Genomic DNA, 24655 nt, shown 5'->3' with positions numbered 1-24655 from the left:
AAATGTTGAGAACATCTGCTTGAGGTGAGGGGACGGACCTGGTGTAGTGGTTAGAACACTCGCCTCTCACGCCGAGGACCTGGGATCGAATCCCATCCCCGACATAGTCACTCATGACGTAAAAAGTTATAGTGACGACTTCCTTCGGAAGGGAAGTAAAGCCGTTGGTCCCGAGATGAACTAGCCCAGGGCTAAAAATCTCGTTAATAAAGTCAAATCAATCAATCAATCAATCTGCTTGAGGAGCTTAATCGTCGTTTTTGCCGTTATTGATTTGGTCAGCACTACTTCAGGCCATCTAGTGAAAGGATCAACGACCACCAGAAAGTAGTTGCCATCTACCGGTTCGGCGTAGTCAATGTGGATGCGGGACCACGGTTTTTCAAGAGCAGGCCATGGCTCTGGCTTCGTCTTGACAGGAGCCTTGGCAGCAGTAGCACAATAAACGCAACGTCGGACAAAATCTTCAATTTCACCATCTAATCCGGGCCAGTACACGTAGTTGCGGACGATTGATTTCATTCGTACCACGCCAGGATGACCACGGTGGAATTGATTGAGCAGGCGTCGTCGAAAAGTCTCCGGAACGATCACTCTTTCCTTGAACAGTACGCATTCACTGATTATGCTGAGAGATTCACGTCGGTTGTAGTACGGTTGAACTTCTTGGGCTACTTGCTTGGAAACAGCTGGCCATCCGTCCAGAATGTGCCGTTTTACTTGCTGGAGAATCTTGCACTTTTTCGTGGCATCTTGGAGTGCTGAGAAAGAAACGGGAACTGCTTCTACCGTCGTGTTCAGAATGCTTACCATATCTTCTTCTAGCGAAACTGAAGCAATGATGTAGTCTTCTTCTGGCCGCATGCTTCGGTCGATGAGGCGGGAAAGCCCAGCGCTCCAGCCGGTTGGCGGTGTGCCCTAGTATGCCTTTCTTCGATTCGAAAATCGACAAAAGTGGCTTGTGATCCGTCTGGAGCGTGAATCTTCTTCCCAGTAGAAACTTGTGGAACTTGGTTACACCATACACAAGGGCTAAGGCTTTTTCCGGCTGTCCCTATGCTTGCTCTGCAGTTATGAGAGAGCGTGAATCGTGTTGAATGGCTTTCAAGCTTCCGTTCGGGAACTTGTGGAAAATTACGGCTCCAATTCCTGTCTTCGATGCGTCTGCAGCAACAACAATTGGTAACTTTGGATTGTAGTGGGTCAAGAGAAGGTTGGATTTCAGCACATGCTTGAATTATTCGAAAGATCGCTGACAATCGGCACTCCAATTCCACTTGACGTCCTTCCGCAGTAGTTGATCCAAAGGGTGACGCAGGTCGTGAATGTTTGGAACAAACTTACCATAGTAGTTCACGGCTCCAAGAAACGATCGCAATTCAGAAATGTTCTGCGGTGGAGGAATTCTTGAAATGGTCTTCACTTTCTCCGGGTCTAGACGGATACCACTGCGGTCGATAATGTGACCTTGGTAGCGGACTTCAGTTTGAAAAAACTTGCATTTTTGCATCTTCAGGTGAAATCCCCAGTCCTTTAGCCTTTGTAGCACTAGGTTCAACGATTCAGCGTGTGACTTCCAATCTTTACCAGCAATGATGATGTCATCGATGAATGGACGGACTACAGGAATGTCCGCAACAAGACTTTCAATCAGCCGTTGGAACGCTCCCGGCGCTTACTTGACACCTGTAGCCAGGCGGTTGAAGCGAAACAAACCTCTATGCGTGTTGATTGTTAGAAGTTGTGTGGAGTCTTCAGTCACCTCGCACTGCAGATATGCATCGGATAGGTCGATCACACTGTAGTATTGACTTCCTGCCAGCTGTGCAAAAATTTCTTCAGGTGTGGGCAGCGGATAGTTGTTGGCTTCCAGTGCGTTGTTAAGTCCGGTCGAGTAATCCGCGTAAATCCGAACTCTGCCATCCGGTTTCTTGACAGCAACGATCGGTGCTGCCCATTCCGAAAAATCAACAGGTGTAATGATTCCTAGGCTTTGAAGTCGATTGAGTTCAGCATCGATCATCGGAACGGAATGAAATGGAACAGGTCGTTTTGGGCAGAAAACTGGCTTGCTTCCCGGCTTCAGATGCAGCTGGACCTTCGTGCGGTTGCATAACCCAAGCGATTCGCTGAAAACGTCCTTATGGTTCATCTTCAGTTGTTGAATTTCTCGCTCGATTTCTTGCCTTGAAGGTACAACGACTTGTATCAAACGGAATCGACCAGAGGTTGAATAGGTCAATCCATTCGATGCCCATCAGATTGAGATTTCGTACGGATGTCACGAAACATCGGCCTCGCTTGGTTGTGCCCTTTCGCGTTACATTGCAGTCAAACTCACCGTCCTCCATAGCTGATTATGTCTTCACAATCGCTTTTCACCAACTGGAGACATTTGAATCGCTTCCGGAATGTGGATATTTGATTACCAAAAATGTTCTTGAGGAGTTTCACGGTATCTTCAAACTTGACCCCTTTTGGCAACTTCGGCAAAATGTAATTGAGATAGCGGCTGTGCGAAGCGGTGTCTAGCTTCCGGAGAAGAAGACGAACTTTTGCGGCATCGTCCAGCTGGCGGGCATCATTCTCGAAGAGGTCTTGATAACGATCAAACCAACGGCCAAGCGTGACTCCGTTTTCTTCATCGAAAGAGAATTCGGTAATGTTTGATGACAGGGATTCCTAAATCTGCTCTTGACTTTGATGCTGCGGAAGTTGCTGCTGGACCGCCATTTGCTGAAGAAGCTGGGCCATTTGAAGGATAACGTCTTGAATTCTAGGTTCTTGATTAGCTGGTATGTTCGTGGATTCTTATTTCTCGTCGCCAAATGATACGTCCGTAAAATAAAACAAAGGTGGTTTCTAGTTTAACGTCTATTCTATTTGGTAGTTGGACATATAATGAATTAGAAAATTATTTGGTCTGTCAAGGCCAACATTTCATGGGTTGCCTTGATGTAACAGAAATCTGACAAGAACTTATACGCCATTTCATCCACGTTTACTCCAAAAATTCCTCGAGTTATTCGAGTGAATCTATTAAGAATATTTTAAATAGTTCATCAAATTTGAGCTGTGTTTCATTATTGAGTTCCTTTAGAATTTTTCCAGGAATTTCTCCAGCAATTCATCCAAGGATTTTAAAATTCCTCAAGAGTAATTACTTCTAGAAATCCTTATTCATCAAGGGTGACTTAAGAATTTACACAAGTTTTAACAGAAGAATTCATTAGGAAAATTCCTGGCGGGATTTCATGTGAAATAATCACTATATGGACTCCTGGAGAAAAATTAAATTTTTCAAATAAAGATATCTATACTTACCTTACCAGTCAGGCTAAGGCCTGGGTGGCCTCTGTTATACGTAGGAGACGTCACCATCAGAGGCGTCGCGTGCCCAAACTAACCACCTGTGCAATAACAAGGGATCATGCACAAAGTTACCTTACAAAGTTTTCGGAGGACTCATACAAAAAGTGTGGCAAAGGAGGGAGAGGGGGTCAGGTATCAGAAGGCCGGCTCCAAAGGCACGTTCCCCACCAGTTGGGAGATTTGTGCCATCGCCATATTTGAGTCTATTTCATCATCTACCCGATGGGCGAGGAAAGGGAAGGGAAAGATGGGAGGAAATAGGAGTGGGGTCCCTTGAAGAGGTAAGATCGCATAAGCGAAATGAGAGCATGTAGCTCCATACCACAATGGGTTCGAACAGCGCCCTAAAAAGGGCACTGCAAAACGCATGAGCGCAAAGAGAGCCTATAGCTCATTACCACAGCGGGTCAAGAATAACAGAATGTCCTGAAGATTCAGGCTTCTGAATTCAGTTTCACTTAATAAGTGTTTACCAAGTAATTGGAATCGCATTTGCGAAAAAACTGGGCAGTTACATATCAGGTGATACGAAGTTCCATAATCGGAGTCACAACTATCCCACACAAATGAGTCAGCACACTGAATATTTGCAATGTGATAGTTGAGTCGGCAGTGGCCTGTCAACGCTCTGACCAAGAGATTGCTTTGACAGATTTGTTAAATACTTCGCCACCCTTGGAGATGGCTCAGTAATGTACAATTTTGTTTGACGACACGTCTCCAAACTATTCCAATCGTCTCCAAACTATTCCAATATTGCTTGTGCTGAGTTGCCGCCCAAGAGTTTATCTGAAGCGTCACCCAGCACTTCGAAATTGGAATAGCCGGCTCAGGGCCAATGAAGTCATGCGATGCTCCATCGCGAGCTATCTCATCAGCCAATTCATTTCCAGCGATGGAAGAATGGCCAGGTACCCATACAAGGTTTACAGAGTTGACTGAATTCAGTTCCTCAATTTGAGTTCGACATGCGATAACAAGCTTCGACCTTGAGTTGGCCGAAGCGAGAGCTTTTATAGCAGCTTGACTATCTGAACAGAAGTATATGACTTTACCCATTACGCGCTGTTGAAGTGCTGATTGCACTGATTGCACTCCACACATAAGAGCAAATATTTCCGCCTGAAAAACGGTGCAGTTTCTACCAAGTGAGTAAAACTGATTCAGCCTTAGCTCACGAGAATATACTCCTGCACCAGCTCTACCTTCAAGAAGGGAGCCATCAGTGTAACATACTATATTGTTTGATATACTTCTTTCCAAATAGCCAGACGTCCACTCTTCCCGTGAAGGGAATTGTGTGGTAAATGTCCTGTAAGGAAAGTGACAAGCAATTGTGAGATCACTTGGAGCAAGGACAATTTTGTCCCATTTCACCAAAAGTGGAAACAACGAAGTGTGTGTAGATCTACGATTCACTGGATTTTTCTCCAGTAGATCCAGTACCCATAAACGGTAAGAGCAAGAAAGTGCTTCTTGTTTAAGATATATGTGTAGTGGCGCAACGTCGAAAATGGCCTCAAGCGCTGCTGTGGGAGTTGTAGAGAACGCACCAGACATCGCCATCAAGCACATCCTCTGGAGATGGCCCAATTTTGATTGGATTGTTCTCACTTCGCCCTTTTGCCACCACACAAGACATCCATATGCCAATATTGGTCGAACAACTGTTGTGTAAATCCATTTGATATATTTGGGTTTGAGGCCCCAAGTTTTACCAAAGGTTCGCCGGCATTGACCGAAGGCCATGCAAGCTTTTTTGACTCTGAAATCAATGTGAGCTGTCCATAAAAGTTTGGAATCTAGAATGACTCCGACATACTTTACTTGATCAGTCACATTAATCTCAGTGCCAAAAAGACGTAAAGGTCGAATTCCATCGCGGTTTCGTCTTTCCGTAAAAAGAATAATAGATGTTTTATTCGGGTTAACCGAAAGGCCATATTGGCGACACCAACTCTCGACTACCTGAAGAGCACTTTGCATCAGGTCGAATAGGGTGCTTATGCACATACCAACTATCAGAGCTAGATAGTCGTCGGCAAATCCATAAGTTGGAAAACCGCATTTATTGAGTTGCCTCAATAGCGTATCTGCTACGAGATTCCACAAATGGCTGTAAATGGCTGTAGTTATTTCAACTTTAATCTGTTCACATTTTAAAAAAGTACCGTCTCACTTTTCATAACTTCAAAGTGAAGATTTTCAATCTATTTTCTTTGGAAAAGCGTTGAGCTATTAGTATTTGTTGCTGCCAGCATTGCCGCCAAATGTCACCGCGATAGGATAACAGTGGCCAGAAAAAGGTTCAGAAATGTCATCCATAAGAAGATTAGAATAATGACTTTACTAGTTCGTTATCGGGTTATACTAACGAGTGAAATAACAAACCAAGTGTTGAATTAGTCTTAACTTACCAACATCAAACAAAATAAAATTTACGTGAACTATACCTAAACGTTATCACAGATTATAACAGTAAGTTGTCATACCTAGAATTACAGTTGTACCTAGAATTGCTTAAGCTAACCTCACATCAACACCCCAGGGTTTGCGAGCTGCTCCAAAGAATTCAGTCCCGAAGTGCCTCTCTGTTTCTGCAACAGTATCTATACGAATTTCATTTTATTGATTTCTGCTGGAAATCAGCCTAAAATTACTCTAGTATTAATATTTGCAAAATTATATTTTTTTTAAAGAAATGAAATCCTTACACGAAACGCTTCAGAGATGCAAGAATTCCTTCAAAAGTGCTTCCATAGATTTCTACTGAGATTTATCCAAGAATTTCTCAGAGGATTCTTTCAAGATTCGTTCAGAAAATACTCCAGAAAACCTCTAAGGGGTTTAAGAAAAACTTCCAGAGCTTTTCCACTACACATTTTGTCCGAATCCCTGGAAGATTTCCTACACAATTTACAGGGTGTCTACTAACTGAAAAACCTGGAATTATCAGGGAATTTTATACACCCTGAAAAAAACTGGAATTCTCAGGGAACTTCGACCACAATCAGGGAAATTATATTAAGTTAGTAATACACGGATAAATATGTCCTTTTTGTGGCATAAAAACTGCAAGTTGTTACAAATATTTAAATATCACACAGTACGAGTATCTCCGGTGGTCATTCCTGGATTATTTCTGTGGGCCAGAAGACCCAAAATGATCTATAATTGAACTAGAAGAATCACAGATGAGCAATTCTCGCTGAAACCAGACCGCCATTGGCACTCATCTTTAGAATTCCAATTTCATGTCACTGATCGCTAGTATATGCTTAAAGTCAAAATGGCCGCCAGAATTTTGTTAGTCTAATTAGTCTAAGAGAAGAAAGATATATCCTTCCTCTGTACGATTCCACTAAGCTTGCTGTGTGTACTAAAGGAAATCACGTGAAGAAATACCTAAGATTTACAAAAAATGGGCTTTTTCGCAAACTGTTTAGCTAGCTGGCGTACAAGGGGATAACCAATTTGAGAAAACCGAAAGGACCACCCTTGAGTTTGAGCATATACAAGCGATTAGTGACATAGAATTGGAATTCTACCGATGGGTGCCGATGGCGGTCTGGTTTCAGCGAGAATTGCTCAATGGTAACCTTCTCATGCACTTGAAATCGACTTTTCAAAAATCTAGTTTCAAATAAATCTTTTACCTATTTTTGTTTTTTCCCTGTGAAGTAAAGCTGTCTGGGGAATGCAGTTCTGAGGAACGGTTTTCGGAGGAATGGGTTTCTGGGGAATGTTATATAATCGATCTGAGGATCCTATAACATTTCTCCGAACACCATTACCCCGGAAACCATCACCCTGAAAGTCAATACCACGAATGGTCCAGTACTCCGAATACCATTTTCCCGAATGGACAAAAACCTTGATTTTTTTGCCGCGCTGAAGAACAGTTGATGATAAAAGATGAAAAAAACACTGATGAAACCGTTATATAATTATGAAGCCAACAATCAGTTTGCAAGAATATCCGATAATTAAAAGAAGGACAAATCCCTTGTTAGAGATTGTAAAACGGATAAGATTTAATACAGAAAAGTAATGCAGGGGCTTGTTTTCAAGATTACTCGTCTTAAGTCGCTGTCAACTTTGAATTTCGATCAAGACAATTGGGTCAGTCGAATTTTTTGATAGTTCTAACTCAAACAGTACAACTCGAAAGAGTAGCCTATAATTTAAAGGAGGGAAAATCATTGGTTCAAATGTTTTACACTGGCAATATAGAACCTCGAAAGAACAGCCGATGATTGAAAGAATAAAAAAATCACTGATAGGAATGTCAGTAGTCACTACGCCGACAGCTATTGTAACACTACTAGGAAAACCTCGCTTGTCGTACACAGTACGAGGAAGATGGATTTTTAGGCTCAAATTCGCGAGCCTCATTGAAGAATTTGTTGAAGTGCATCACTGAGTTTCGGGAAAGTGACGCATTCGGGGAACTGGTTTGCGGGGTAATTTTCTATTCGGGGCAATGGTTTTTGGGGTATTGTGTCATTCGGGGTACGGTTGCCTTCGGGGTAATGATTTTCGAAGTACTGGGTTTCGGGGAGATGGTTTTCGGGGTAATGGTATTCGGGGAAGTGTCATCCGATCTGAGCTATCTTAACCGTCAGTTATCGAACAGAAGTCATTCAGTGCAGACGTTTATTTTTTCTTTCTTTTCTTTCTTATACAAAAAACAATTTAGTTTACTAAGGGGTCTAAAAGCTTAAACCTCTGCGACAGAGCTCCCCAGGCTCACCATTGACTCTAAGGTTCATCTTCTTCTTGGTATTACGTCGTTACTGGGACAAAGGCTGCTTCTTAGCTGGCTAAGTATTGTTTTTGAAAATTTCAATGCGATTTCGGCTGAAATTTACTTTTAATACTCTTTTAAGAATTCTTCACGGGATTCCTTCGAGAAATTTTACAGGGAATCATTTGGGAATTCCAGAAACTATTCCTGTGTATTCCCTAATAATTTTTCTTGATACTTCTGCAGAGATTCTTTGTGGTATCACTGTGAAGATTTTTCCTGGAGTTTTGTACCTTTTCAGCAGATCTTCGGAAATGCTATCGGCTGAGTTCGGGTTCCTCTCCATTCTTCATTCTAGTGGAAATATGGGAGGAAGGGTAGGCAAATTGATCATCTTGTAGTTCACGCTTCGTTTGCATGTCAATTTGCGATTTTTAGGGCTCCTTAACTGGTTCACCCTCGCTGTCCATTATCGTTCGAATTTTGTTTGTTGTCGTATGAACTTGTAAAGTCATCAGCTTGGTATAAGATGTTCAATTGTAGGGTGTTGCTTGATGTGATGAATCCAGTGTTTTATTGTGTTGTTTTTTTTACATGTTAACACTTCAGTCGTCGCGCTGTTGTAATTTGTACAACAGTGGTGAAAAAACCTCGCTTATTGTACACAGGATCAGCGTGGTGGTTCTGACGGCGGCAAACCGCGTGACGACTAAAGGGTTTAATTATATAATCAGTTATAAAATTTTACATTCAAGACATAGATCATCTCTATGTCCAAAACTTGAAATTTGTCTCAAAGAAAAGATTTACACTATTCGACCATTTGCACCTTTTTATGTTTTCCATACAAAATGACCAACTTTGGTAAGCAGATCCTGCAGGAGTTTAATCCAGATTTTTTTTAAAAGAATTCGTTTAAGGTTTTTACAGGAATACAAAAATTCCTCAAGGAATTTGTACGTTTATGTTTTCAGTTACTTCCCAAGCCATTTTTATATTAAATTTTTCGTGAATTCATATACTGATTATCTCAGGAATTGCTCTAAACTTCTTTCTTTAAATCAATTGAGAATCTTTCCAGGAAGTCTCTAATAAATTCTACCAATGATTCATCATTAAGTGCCTCTAGAAATTGGTCTAAAAAATTCTCAAACATTTCATCCACGATTACTTCTACAGTTTTTACAAACAATATTCGAATGATTTTTCAAGCAAAATTTCCATTGATTCTTCATAATTTTGTTTAAGGTTTCCAACCAGAAAAGCAGAAACCACAGCAATTATTATGACCATTTCTAGAAAAGTTTATTCAGGAATTCTGTTCAGGATTACCTCCACAAAATCCAACATGATTTTATTCATATATTTAATGGTTTATTGGAAATAGCTTTTATCAATTATTTCCGGATTTTGTTTCAAGGATTTCTCCAACAATATCTTGAAAGTGTCCTTACAGTCAATTCCTAGACAAGTGCTTTGAAACGTTTCTTGGAAAATTTCTCAAAAAAATCTGCTGGGTTTTATGAAGAAATAATCATAGGAGCAATCTCTGGAGTACTTTTTAAAAGTATCCTGTAAGAAATTCTTTGTTGAAATCTGGGATAAACACACCTGGTTAAAATCCAACAAAAATCAGTAGAGGCATCCCTGGAGAAATTACACAGTTCTACAAAAAAAGGATATGAAAGCACAGAGACGCGTCACTTCGAGCCTAAATTCAAAGAAAATGCAAGATCCCTTATTACTGAATGAACCTCGTAGCTCGAAATGGGATTGTTGTTAATAAGAAGCAGCGGATTTTTCTTAGCTTCCTGGAACGATTTAATAGCAGAGCGAGGATGAGACTAGCTTTCAGACTCTTGGAAAAATATCAGTAGTAATGTTTTGTTTCTCTCAGAAAAGGAATCAATTATGAATGATAAGGGGCGTCCATCGTGGAGTTAATTCTCTGTAAAGTGTCTAAATAGCGGGACCTTTGTAACTTAATTGATTCCTTCAGTTGATTGTCCCTCAATGGCAATTGCATATTAGGGGCGGTCCATTAATTACGTAAGACAATTTTCGGGGTTTTTCAACCCCCGCTCCCCCCATAATAAGATTTTTTGTATGAAAATTAAAAATAAATTGTATGCCGGGGGGTGTTACCCTCCCCCCACAAACCCTTACGTAATTAATGGACAGCCCCTTAAGACATGTACTACACTAAGAATATGGGTGATGTCAAAATAGATGTAAAAACTGCTCGTAGAGGAAGGCCCCAACATGGATAAAAAAAACGGAATTCCTAGATCAATTTCAAGAGGTGCTATTGAAGATTCTTTTGTCAAATTGTTGGAGGAAATATTGAGAAAGACTTGAAAGAATTCATGGAGGTATTTATAAAGTATTTGTAGGCAGTTTTTCACATAGTTAATAAAAAATTATTGAGAGATGTTCTGTAAAATTTTCTAAAAATATCTTACCAGTGAATACTTCTTTTCTTTTTTACATTATTTACATTTTGCAATTTGTGTTTATTTTAAAAAATATGTTAGCTGGGGAAGTTTCGAGGTTAGGGAAAGAAAGTATTTTGCGGGATACCAATTGTACTCTTATAATGAAACTTAAGCTACTTAGACTACTTAGCTGATGAAGCTTGATGGTACAGGAAACTAAGCAGAAACGGTTTGTGAGAGACACGACGAGAAGAGTACGATTTGAAGGGAAAAAAGGGTAGGGAACGAACGACAATTAAACTCGGATATTGATACGCTTCGAAACTGGTAGATCCAAATCACATATTCCAAATCAAGGCCCGCCAATACTTCCCAGGTTTTTGCTGTTTTCCTCGGATCCGGAGAGTTTCAGTCAGTTCAATCACAAATGTCGATCTTGTCGATCATGTTTCAAATGCTCCTGCAAATCCCTTTATTAAATAGGTGTGGGTAATCCGTTATAAACATCCCGCACTGTGATCTGATCGAATAAATATGCTAACCCGTTCCAGTGTTTATTGTAGTGCTGCTTCCATCTTTCCATCTGTTTAAAAAAAATTCTAATGCCTTACATTCTTTGACAACTTTATGAACCAAATCTTGTTTTTCATTTCTTCCTCAGTGACACCTCCAAGAAACAAATCGTTGAGATTCTGGAGAAGATTTCCATTCTTCGACCACCTGAAAGACTACTTTTGTACCTGCGTATGCCTGGCGGCTACCCTGAGACAGGTAAGATCTTCTCTCTAACCACATGATCAGTTTTGTGAGTGTTACTACAACTGTTGGAATGTTGAATCTTGACCCAATTCTCCTTCGTCCCTCACAGACCCCCTGCGTCAGTCCCAGAACCCGCTGGGTACCCGTTCCGAGATTAATCACACAATCAACTGGGTTCGTTCGCATCTGGAACACGACCCAAACGTGTCCATACCGAAGCAAGAGGTGTACGACGACTACACGTAAGTGTCCAACCCCTTTTGTAAACCGAAGCAATTTTCGGCACCGCCTCGTGTTTGTAACTCAAGCTTTCCCTTCATGTCTCTCCATTTCAAACTGCAGCGCTTTCTGCGAGCGAATCGACATCAAACCGCTGTCGACGGCAGATTTCGGAAAGGTCATGAAACAAGTATTCCCCGGGATCCGGCCGCGGCGATTGGGAACCCGCGGCCACTCGCGCTACTGTTACGCGGCAATGCGTAAAGCCACCAAACTGGCCGCTCCCAAGCTACCCGATCTCAGCAGCAGCAGCACCAGCACCAGCGGTTCCACCGGTGGTGGCGAGGTGAGTAATGGACGTCACCGTCTCTTTGCGCGAAAAGATGTCTGATTTGGTAGTCAAATCAGTCCTGTCGTCTCTCCTAATGCCTGTACAGTATGGTTCAAAATGAAAAGCAAACATTTTACGACTTCAATTAGACACACACTTAGGTTATTTTTATTATTTTTGCAAGTGAATGTATGTTCTGGTTACTGTTACTAGGTACTGAGGTAAGGTAAGGTACTAAATAATATATTTCGTTTTAATTCTACATATAAAAACTATCAGAAACCATTAAAAAAATTATTTTTTGCGCTCTTTGTGGGCCATACTGTAGATTCCGGAATGCGTATACTTACTAATTTGTATCCGTTCGATGTACTCTCGCCTGTATCTCCCGATAGAAGAAATCCGACCCGGAGGATCAAGTGCCAACCGACGAGGAAGCGTGGAAGGTGATCAAACTGTGGGCCGAAGCCATGCTCCCGGGGGCGTTCGGGTCGATCAACGAGCTGGCCGGGTTCATCACCAAGCACAATCTCAACTCGCCGGCCAGCATCGCTAGCCGGCAGCAGCTGCAGAAGAAACTCCTACAACGCGAGATTAAGGAGCGGAAGAAGCTGACGGTGAGTGAATTTGCTTGAGGTTTTGTGGGAGGGATGGGTGAGGGGAAGTGAATTAATGAATACCAATTGATTTGTATGGCTTATTTTTGCTGTTTTGCACATACAGCTTGTGCAGCTGCTGGTATACGGGAAACGTGATATTCTGAGGTCATTTGAAAATGGAAGATAGATCGAATGATTAAATACTTTCTTGTTCTTATTCTTGGATATACGCACCCACTGAAACATCACTTGCCCTTACAGTCCCTTGGGCCCAGATCTGCATAATAGCTTTGCCAGGTTTATTATAATGCACTTTTAATTATACCTATTATCTCATAGATGTGTATTTTATAATGCTCAGAGAGCTTTCTTAGCCTAGTGATAACGTCCGTGGTACATAGTAAAGCCAAGCTAAAGGTGTCTGGTTTCGATTCCCGGACGATCCAGTATCTCTTCGTAACGGAAATTTATTTGACTTCCCTGGTCAAAGGGTATTCCCGTACTTGCTACAAGATATACGAATGCTAAAACAACAATTTTGGCAAAGTAAGCTCTCAGTTCAAAACTGCGGAATTGCTCATAAGACCACTAAGCCGAGAAGCTGGCTTTTTCCCAGTGGGGACGTAATGCAAAGAGAAGAAAATCAATACCCATGAAGTGAGAACTATTCTTACCCGGAAGTATTCTCTTCCGGATTGCCATTTCCGCATTAACAAACTGATTTGTAATAAAATTTATAACCCTAGAGGAAGAGTTTCCAATGCATAGTCAAAATTTCCATTCGCGTCCAGCAAATTCATATCGCGCTTATCGACATGACTAAGGTCGTGACAAGTTAACAATCGCGCCCCTTCTTCTTGTGGGCAATACCTCCCATCATCTATCATGCACGTTTTCACACAGTGATTGTACGTACTGTATGCATTTCTACCGAGAGCGCAGAAGGGGCATAAGGACTGTATCGAAAATGAAATTAGCAACATTTTCAACCGTCAACCAGAAAAGTTGGATCGATAACCAACCTTTGTAGGGTTCTAAGTGATGTGTATATTCATAATATTTTGAAATCTTTCAAAAAATAAAGCGTATTTCCTAAAAAATCTAAACACACCTCAAAATATTGAAAATAAAAAAAACTATGCAAAGATGGTTTATTTTTTTTTTAGTAAATTATGCTTATACTTCCGTGAATCGCACGTCAGTCCCATCTGCATTTTCGTCAAAATTGAGTTGAGTTCTGTTTTCAACATATCTTCCAATGCTCTTTCAGCTTCCCTAATGAGATAATAAGATTTGTTCGGAAAAAAGTAGGAAAAAACAGCAAGTCAAATTGTCCCATAATGAAAAGAAACCGCATATCAGACCCACTATAGATTTCTGCACCGTTTAACACAAAAATGAACCGTGTTTTGATCATCTTTATATTTTTCTCAGAAAGGTGTCGCAGTGAAAAGCATATTGAGAAAGTTTCATTAACTCAAGAGCGGTCGCACATTCAGCCATCTCCAGCACCACCTCGCTCGTGTTGTGTATGATTAGCGACCTTTCCTCAGGGTGCGTGTACTTAGTACACACATGCGACTGATCTTGCATTAAGATTTGAACATGTTTCAATCAAAATTTTTTAATATTCGTAAGGAAAACGAGTTTGGAAACATCACACCCCATTTTCTCAAAGCCTACTTTTTACAGATAGGACTGACTTACGATTCACGGCAGTATACTTATCTCCAAAAAAGTTTCTAATATGGCAAAATTAATTCTTTTAAAAAATATCCACATGTTAATTTAATTATAAAAAGTGGAATGGTGTTTGTATGTCATGAGTTGGCTTGAGAACGAGTTCACGGATTTAAATAATTCTTTCTCCGTTTTGTTCAATAAAACATAACTTTCTTAAAAGCTTATTGCCCTATCCTGAACTATATAGGGTGTCGGCTACCTGGAAAAACCTGGAAAGTCAGGGAATGTCAGGGAATTCAATTGTTGATCTGGAAAGTCAGGGAAAGCCAGGGAAAGTCAGGGAATTTTTCTAGAAGTCAGGGAAAAATTATCAATAATATCCAGCTTTTTACGCTAGCCATAAAACTACGAGGGGTGAATTGAGTTTGACATTTATTCCCTACAAGTTTTATAGCTTGATCTTAGTAGGCAGATTAAAGATTGTTGATTGAACTGTCAAGATTTTTCATTATTTATCAATTTATTAACTGCATTTATTTTAGAAATACAAAGAGGAATCATGTAGCTGTAGAATGAAGGAATACGCCAAAAGAGACCGTTTTGTTCTTAATTTTCGAACTATCTACATTACGTGGTGTTCAATTCGGGCCTGAAAGTGAGCCAGCAAAACTCTATATTTTATAAAAAAAAATGTAAGAATTTGTAAGAAAAAGTACTAGGGAATGCATTTTAAATTGTTCAAAAATAGATAAACGTAGAATCGTAGGAACTCCCTAAACCGTACATTAGACAGTTTCACAAAAATCAAAATTTCTGGGATTCAACCAGTCACCTCCAAGTCCTAGTTCCAATACTAAAACATACTACCAGGCAAATTTTCATCCAATTTGGAGAAGATTAGGAGGTGCCTCAAGTCGAAATTGTGTTTTTTGGCTATTTTTTACATTCAAAAAATTCTACCGAGAATTTGGAAAAATTAAAATCAAAATAAATACCACTAGATGAACGTATTATTAGTACTTTACAACTTTTGAGAACACTGTATGCCGATTAAAGATGGTTTTGACCTCATAAAATTGATTTCTGTTCATTAAAGTACCTGTAAAACATACATTTCTCTACAGTTTTTGTTCTACGAGATTCTTAACCTCATGTCTAATCGTAAAAGTTCAATCGTAGTATCATTCCTTTGTCATTTCTGAACATTATTGTAGTACATCATTTTTGTCTCCGAATTATAGATAAATTGTAAAAAATCGTCGTAAATACGACATTCCTCATTCCCCTGCATTTAGAGCTGCTGCCAAATGGCGTAATTGCTGACATGTTACAAAATTGAACATAGTAGCTTTGCTTTTTCAATGATGGATGATGATTGAAGAAAACATCTAGCAAATGTCATCAACGCAGTCGTGTTTCAAACAACATTCGCATTTGATGCCAAGCATTTACATATGTGATATAGCCCCGAGGTCAAGCTTCTCGACTACCGATCTTGAGGATCAGAGTTTGATTACGCGAGTTCATTTAGAGTGTTCTTTTTTTCCAATGGACCAAATGACTTGAGGCCAACAAATTTCATCACGATTTATTGTTCAAAAGTGTATCTTGTGGCTGAGTCATAATCAATAGAACTCATAAAAATCTCCCACTCCTAAGTGATTTAAGAGAAATGCTCAAGTAGTGATTTGCGCCTTTAGTCCTTTTTCTATGCTGCATATAATAAACATTGGTTTCACTCGAAAAAAAGAATCAAACTCTGATCCTCAAGATCGGTAGTCGAGAAGCTTGACTTCGGGGCTATATCACATATGAAATTGCTTGGCATCAAATGAGAATGTTGTTTGAAACACGACTGCGTTGATGACATTTGCTAGATGTTTTCTTCAGTCATCATCCATCATTGAAAAAGCAAAGCTACTATGTTCAATTTTGTAACATGTCAGCAATTGCGCCATTTGGCAGCAGCTCTAAATGCAGGGGAATGAGGAATGTCGTATTTACGACGATTTTTTACAATTTATCTGTAATTCTGAGACAAAAATGATGTACTACAATAATGTTCAGAAATGACAAAGGAATGATACTACGATTGAACTTTTATGATTAGGCATGTGGTTTAGAATCTCGTAGAACAAAAACTGTAGAGAAATATATGTTTTACAGGTGCTTAAATTAACAGAAATCAATTTTATGAGGTCAAAACCATCTCCAATCGGCATACAGTGTTCTCAAAAGTTGTAAAGTACTAATAATACGTTCAACTAGTGGTATTCATTCTGATTTTCGTTTTTCCAAATTCTTGTTAGAATTTTTTGAATGTAAAAAATAGCCAAAAAACACAAATTCGACTTGAGGCACCTCCTAATCTTCTCCAAATTGGATGAAAATTTGTCTGGTAGTATGTTTTAGTATTGCAACTAGGACTTGGGGGTGACTGGTTGAATCCCAGAAATTTTGATTTTTGTGAAACTGTCTACCGTACATGACTGTTTTTTTTTTTTTTGATGAGTGAATCGAAGCCAAACGTCAAATTTTCAAGAGCACAAATCTGGAGAACCAAACATCCTTTTAAGCTAAAAACTTAATCGATAGGTCACGAGCTGGTGATGACCAATCGATTAAGTTTTCAGGTCAAACGGGTGTTCGGTTCTCCAAATTTGTGCTATTGAAAATTTATAGTTTGGCTTCGATTTATCTTCACCTTAAATTACGCTTGATCAGAATATTATTGAAGACCTATTTAAACGTTTACTGCATCATTTGAAAGAGGGAAGTCTATCCAAATAAAAAGGGATAATAATAAGATTAATGTGCGAAAGAGGAAGGGAAAAGTGTAAGATTTCCCTACAGCACAGCTTAGTTTGAAGATCAGCGGAAAACTGTGGTAGAGTGGAAGATATCGTATGAAAAAACTCAACCAGCAATTGACATGATTGCGTTCTAGGGGTGACTGTTTTTGTCTATATTCAGGAAGGAAATTGCTAGGCACATTATAAAACTAATAATGCTTTTTGAACCCTTTACTAAGGTAACCGAACATTGAGTAGTGATGAAATATCCGTTTTCCCAGTTGAAGGTCTCGTCAAAGAAACAATTTCACCATCTTGTTTTAGCCCAGTTCGTACCTGATTCTACCCCATTACCCCGAATGCCATTTCCCCGAATCCCATCAACCCGAATTCCATTACCCCGAATGTACCATTACCCCGAATTCCATCACCCCGAATTCTATTTCCCCGAATTCGCAATTATCTTGACATGATGATATTGATGATATTTCCCCATGATTTTGGAATTCGGGGTAATGTCATTCGGGGTGATGGGTCATTCGGGGTTATGGAATTCGGGGTAATGGCGTTCGGGTTAATGGCATTCGGGGTAATGGGATTCGGGGTAGTGGGGTAGAATCTTCGTACCTATAGCTTGGCAACTATTCATAATAAATCGAATCTTATTGTCTAAGGTGCTATTTTTTATCCGATTTGATTGACCTAAAATAGTTTAATTGTAAATTACGAAATGTAATTTTTCATTTTATTAAAACCAGGAGTTGTTGGCTTCTGACGTTTGACAAATATTCTGTATCACGGTGGGCTTCGTGATATATTATTTGATTATGCCATAAACAAATTATAGTGTGAGCAAGAAATGTCAGAAGGGGGTGATTTAAGTTTTATGGTATGCTAGCGTAAAAAGCTGGATACTACAATATCAAACTAGTTGATTGTATGCAATGTAATCGATTATCGATTAGGCCAACACAGCAATACAATTATGTTAACATTGAATACGATTTCTGCACGAAATAAGAAAACCAATCGTTCAAAATAGCAGCTTTTCATTGAGAAAACGCTCCTATCCACACTTGAGTAAACTCTACTTTACTACCTATACTTAGCCTCAGAATTTTTTTTTTCTGGAACAAAAAACATCTTGCTCTACGAACAATTTCTTCAAACGTTAGCTTAGATTGATCTAAAAATTTCAAATTTGAAGTGCTCACGATTAACGCATTGCCTAATTTCGTACGTTTTGCTCGAAATCTTGAGAAAAAATGAAATTTTCTCAATCCTGTGCCAGGTACCATATTTCCTTCTTTTTTATTTTTTTCTAAGAATATAATCAGGAAATTTTTCAGACATTCGAAAGATTCTAAAGATCTACACACTTAGATTAAATTACTGGGGTCGGTAAAATTTTACTGGGTTTTGGAACTACCGAGAAAGTCAGTAAAATGAAAACTGTCGCCACGCGTAATTGAAAAGTAAATTTCACTATGTTTTATTTTTTATCGATATATGATATAAAAAGAAAGCTCTCTGCAAAATTTCAGTAAAAAATCTCTGTTTTTCGATTTCTGACATTTTTTTTAGTTTACTGACTTTTTCGGTAAATCCAAAAACCAGTTATTTTTACCGAACAGATTGAGTGTGTAACTGATTCCTAAAAATGCCTCATGAAATTTCTTTCTGAATAATTTCTCAAAAGAAAAGTTTTCTGAATAGTTACTCGAATGATTTTTACAAATTTAGAAGATCCAATGAAAGCGGAAATTATAGAAATTTGCCTTCAAAAAATCTCCTTGATAATGCATTAAAATTTTGTGAGAGTTTTTGGAGATATTCATAGCAGATCTTGAACGAGTTTCTTAGAGCATTGCTGTAGGCACGACAAATGCAAGAAAGACTTCAGAAAACTTTTCATTCCTTTGTTAATGAGATTTTCAGTCCTAGGCTGGTATGAAACTTATAAAACTTATTATAAACGCATTATTAAATCCCTGGATTATTCGTTTAGGAATCTTTAGATAAATTCCTCAGGGAAGAAAACCAAGTCAAAATTCATATTGGAATCAGAAAATATTGACTAAAATAAACTACCTGAAACGAATCATCGTGAAGTGTTCCTGAAATATCCTCTTTAACTCCAAATGCTATTTTTGGTGAAATTCAAGGCGGAATGGCTGAGTGGCCCAAACGCGAAGGGACGTTTTGGTCGGCTTTCAGTAGGATATAGGTATTTAAAAATTATCTTGTTTCTAAGCTTTCCAACGGTATTTTAGGTGCTTTTTCGTCCAACAGAAAAATAACATTTGCAGAAGATTGATATGCTGTTGGCTCACATACAATTCTCGCGCTTAGTATCATATAGGCGTATCTGCAGTGATCGATTTCTCTTCATCGACTTTCTCTTTAGATTATTACTGGAAATTTAATCAGAGATGGTGGACCCACGCTGATGTGATAACGTTGAATATAAGTGTCTGTTGTTTCTAGTAAATTTCTTAATGATTTTGCCTTGAAAAAATATTTCTTTATGTTCCTTAGTTTAAGTAATCGAAGTTTTTTGAAAAGTGTGAAGGTTTGAAGTAAAATTTTGATAGATAATAGAAGAAATTGTGGATGGAAAATTGTGAAACAGTGACGAAAAATATGGCTACCGGATTGCCGAAATCAAGGGAGTATCTTTTCATATATTGTGTTTGTGTGCGTGAGCGTGTAAAAAGCAGGTGTTGTGAGCATGTGAGAAAGCATGCTTTCTCACTGCAGTGAGTGACAATCTTCGTAATCTACCCACCCAGAATAGGTTGACAAATGTTGCCTTTGCATTCCGATGACTTTTTTATTTGTTCCGGAATTATCTTTGTGAAGATTGCAGCGAAAATGGTAATTTTGTACTGAAACGGCATGAAACGGATGGATGCTTCGAATGCATGTGAGAATGAATAGTTTGTGTGATACGGCACTGTAGTGTGTGTCTGATAAAGGTCGGGTGAGAGTGTCACCTTGCGGTGTGACACATTCCTGAAGGCGATAATAGTCCAATGCACGGGTTCATTATTTGACGTTTGAGCGGAGCCGTGTTATTTATGGAACCATGGAAACGAGTGAATACGGCACCGCTCAAACGTCAAATTAGTGAACTCGTGCATTGGTCCATAATTGAGTGTTGCATGTTGAGTTTTTGATGTATGTGTGTATTCGAATTGACTTACCCACCGGTGAGCTGGGTTCCTCGGTTCAGGAGTTTTGACACTTGAGCGGGGCACGCTTCTCAATGCTCCCACGTGATCCGACCCGCACAGGTGTCAAAATTGTTGGACCGAGTGAGTTGGGTTCGCCGGTGGGTGAGTTCATTGGACACTGATTGAGAGGATTGACCTGATTGATGCTTATTGCTGGTAGCACCGAGAGGAAAAGAAGGAAAAAGAAGGAAATTAACAAGAAGTGAGGAATCGAGTCTCAGTCTCAAGGCTACATGTGTATGAGTAGCGAGAATGTGTGTGTGGTTGTGCCTGCTAAGAGTATAAGAGTATTCGTGATCAAACGTCAACATCCAAATTGCGAAATCATCACCTCCAAGTTCTAATACCCTCCGTTACATGAATTATGGTGGCGCGTCGATCGTCGCAAGCTTCTCGTTAAACAGTCAATTGAGCTCTCGCCGAGCGGTGTCACGAACACGTGCGCAAATTTGCTGGTTGAAAATACTGCCGTTTGATTTTGCTGGGAACAGCTGATCTTTGTTTATATTCTCAACCAGCAATCTTTAAGTAGTGTTGGTGACATGTAACGTGTATGTACACGAACGCAGAAACCAATATTCTATCATAAAATAAGTGATCAGATGTTCAAAAACGTCTCGTAACATTTTTGATTGAGGGTAAAGTTACCAGTAGTGGAACCATTTGTAGCTGAACTAAATGTTTGTATTTGGTGTTTTGTTCAATGATAATGATACTTTGGTTTCAAACCTTAACATAATTTTAATCGACTTCTGAAAAGTGACATTGTTCATTTCATTTTAACGTTTAAGAATCCGTCATCGTAATCATAGTCAACATCAACACTTCAAAAGCAGTTTGTTTACCATGTTTCATTTGACACAGCGTACACATTTTGATGTTAATTTCCTTGATCTTAAAAGAGCTGCTTTCGAAAATTCCGAAATCAATGAGGGATTCTGCCCCCTTAAATGGATAAATTAGGAGTTTTAGCACAGAGAAACAGACGTAACACTTAGAACAAATCGCGATCAAAATCATAGTCGCAAAAACATGTACGCCCAATACTAAAAACACTGTAGGTGGCCGATGGACCAACAGGTGGCGGTAGTGTGTAAACGTCAAACACGAACAAAAACGACGCGAGCGCTTCGTGTGGTCGATTGACCACCTACCATATATTTGAATCGAACGTTAAAAAGTTGGTCGATGGACAGCAGTGAGAGTGTGACGTCTGTTTGTCTGTGGTTTTAGTATGGATTAATCTCCTGATGACGTATTTTGCTCTCATGTAGGATGTATAATGGGATGGATAATTCTCAGTTTATATTTTATGAAGTTCGGTACTCATTTTCCCTGATCGAGTTAGCCCCAATTATTTGATAATTTATATTTCGCTCATGGTCGATTTCGCCTTGTGTGGTAACGAATATAGCGAAATAGAAACCCTACGGGGGGCGAAAATCAATGACCAATCGGTCGCTCGCCGCATTTTTTGTTTGTTTGTTTGACTTGCTTAGTTTATCGGTTTTTAATTTTTTTTCGGTTCTCTCGGGTATAATCAATTTGATGTCAATTTGTTTCATGCTCTTATTTTAAATGTACAATCTAATATCAAACGTATTATAATCATCACAACGGTGTTACATAAATTAATTGATTTAACAAAATATGAACAGTTCGTCGCTGTAAGTGTCGACATAGATTCTTGTACATTAATATTGAAAACCTCATACCTTTCCTTTTACCTGATTTTAATCATTTTTAAAAGTAACCTTTGAATGGTTCGACGCAAAAAGTGTCGACTTACCGTATGTTTGCGTTCTCTTTAGAGTACTGATAGGTGATTTTTTGAACTAAGGTTGCATGAATCGCATCACTTATCAAGGTGAATCCTGATCATGCAGCTATGATCCCTCCCCACTAAAAAACTCCTTCCCATGACAACCATGGAGATGCAGAGGTGATCTCGGTCTCTAGTAACAATGGATGTCACACTAACATTCCTTCCCTTCCCCGATGACCGTAAGGACGTGGCCGGCGCCGTTATTGACCTTTTAATGTTTGGAGTTCTCGAAAGTGTACATTGAAGATGGAAAGCTACTTCCAAGCTACATCTCTTGGTTCCTTGTGCAACTTTGATTATTCTGGTCAATCACGGAGTAGCAACTACGAATTGTACGGTCATCAATGCTTATGCTTATGCTTATGCTTATTACTGGAAATTTAATCAATTTTCGGAACATTTTATGATGCAGTGAGACGAAGGACGATAAGAGCTTTCTATTGAACCAACAATATTGGCCGAAAACATTCTACCGGCCAAGTTATTAGCCAAAGAGAAAATCGATGAAGAGAAATCGATCACTGCAGTTACGCCCTTATGATACTGAACGCGAGAATTTATATGAAATGAAAAACTTGAGTTGATTTTTTCAACACTAGATTTTTGTCACCTACACCCTTCAGCTTCTAATCTTCTCAATTCTTAACAATTGTTAGATAAAGCTCAGAAGGTGGTTCCTTTGATTAGTGATAAAGTTAATTTGATATAAAAAAACATTAGGAGAAAAGGAGCTTCTGGAAGAAATCTTATAAAAGTTCTTGGAGAAGTTGTTGGAGAAAGATCTGGAATTAAAATAAAAATACGTTGGAGAATTCCAAAACAAATTTTTAGAGAAATCTCTGTTGAATTTTTTGAACCAGTTCTCTGAGATAGTTCTTCTGCAGTGTCTGAAATTTTACCTTGAAAAACTCTCAACAAAGTTTGTATGACAACATGAGTAAAGTAAAAGTTTTTGCTCGGTTTATTCATACGGCCTATAACTTTGATTCATGCAAATAGTTGAATATGCATATTCAAAAATCATACTTATTTCGGTTCAAATTAACCAATTCAGTGTTCCGGAATTTTCCCTAAAAACGACTGGAAGGTCAGGGAAAGTCAGGGAATTTTATTTTCGAAATTTAGTCGACACCCTGATATATAATATTGAAGGTTTGCGTATTAAGCTTTGAGAACAGTAATCTGGAATGTTGCTAATTTATTTTCGAAACAGCCCTCGAAGACACAGAGTGCGAGATTAGATCGCCGCCCGAGGTCTCTCTCTCTCCTGGTTAGTCTGCCAGCCTGCAGATTTTCAATAGCCAACGGTGTGTGAGTGTGACTCGGTGTGACTTACTAAGCTGATAAGGCGGGTGGTTAATTGTTGTAAGAAGAGCATTGTTGTTGTTGTTGTATGATTTCGCTTTCTGCTTTGTTCCGCTTTGGTCCGTTTTGCACCGCGTGGGTTTGATTTCAGCCCCGAGTGCAATCAGCTGTTTACTGTTTCCCTTTGTAATTCAAGACTGATAGCAAGGTGTTTCTTCTAGTCCGCTATGTGTACAAACATGTTTGAGAAATGAGATCTGATGAACATTCGCACCCGGTCGGAAGCACTGGTTTATTTGGAAACTTTGGGTGTATACTACATCTGTCTGGATTCACGGGATTGACGGGATGATTCTCAAGACTTTCAGATTTCTTTTTTGGCTAAAAGCATAAAGTAAAACTTTATGAAGTTACTTGTAGAACTCCTGATGTGATTCTCCAAGAACTTCCTTTCCTTATATTCAGAAACAAATTAGATCATCATTTTGTACTCAGAACAAGCTTAATTGAAATTTTTCTCATAAAATATCTTTGTATTATGTCAAAACATGCAGTTTCGATGCTGAAAATCAAGAATGTCTATCTGTTGAAAATGTAGATTTGAGTTACGAGAGTCGCAACTGTCTCCAAAAGCTCACATTAATATTTTTTCACTTTATAAAAAATATATATTGAAAGTTTTTATAAGATTCCATGTTTACAGACTCAGGTTTTAAGTCTAACTTTGAGCCACTGATTATTAGTCCGAATTGTGATGCCTCACGTTTCTGGTTGGTGTACAGATACCTTTTGAGATGCTCGACCGACAATGTTCATATTATCGGCGAAGCCAACAAATTGATTGAATCTGCTAAATATCGCTCTTCGGATCTTACACTTGATTCTTTGTATAACACCTTCTAGCATAGAAGTTCTAGGTCAGCGAAATATTGTATGTCAGGCACGAAAGTTCAACGTCCTGTTCCGGGCGATTCAAACGAACTGGAATGTTCGCCCGCAGTTTTGCACACCGTCCATCGTCCACGGTTATCACCGTGGATCCGTGAACAGGTCGAATCTAGTGTTTGTACCATCGTCATACAATGAGCATATTTCATCATGTTACCTGATGAGATAGGAAATGGGAAGGAAAGAGAAGCAAATATAGATGGAGTCTCTTTAAAAGGAAAAATCGTATAAACGAAATTAAAGCATAAAGTTCCGGTTAAAGAATTGGCGAAAAATATGGCCTGAAGATTTAGATTTCTAAAATCAATTTCGCTCACAAAGTGTTTAGAATGAACAACGTTGTCTTTTATTTGGATTTTCGTGGTCTTTGACTTACCAAGTACTCTGCGCTTCTATACCTACTT

The 24655-nt window shown here is 39.1% G+C and overlaps 1 protein-coding gene across 3 annotated transcripts in view; it reads left to right on the top strand.

Annotated features, from left to right (window-relative positions):
* LOC5578565 overlaps positions 1-24655 on the top strand; it is a 55265-nt gene that overhangs the window by 20320 nt on the left and 10290 nt on the right. For 2 of the 3 annotated variants that reach the window (XM_001663905.2, XM_021849656.1), the window contains 4 exons: positions 11216-11325; positions 11423-11555; positions 11656-11878; positions 12259-12480. In XM_001663905.2, coding sequence (XP_001663955.2) covers positions 11216-11325; positions 11423-11555; positions 11656-11878; positions 12259-12480 — 688 coding nt within the window. The remainder of the gene's footprint in view (positions 1-11215; positions 11326-11422; positions 11556-11655; positions 11879-12258; positions 12481-24655) is intronic. The other variant, XM_021849655.1, reaches the window with a different exon arrangement.

This window comes from Aedes aegypti, chromosome 3 (genome assembly GCF_002204515.2).
Source record: "Aedes aegypti strain LVP_AGWG chromosome 3, AaegL5.0 Primary Assembly, whole genome shotgun sequence".
NCBI lineage: Eukaryota > Metazoa > Arthropoda > Insecta > Diptera > Culicidae > Aedes > Aedes aegypti.
This window is presented reverse-complemented; position numbering and strand designations above follow the sequence as displayed.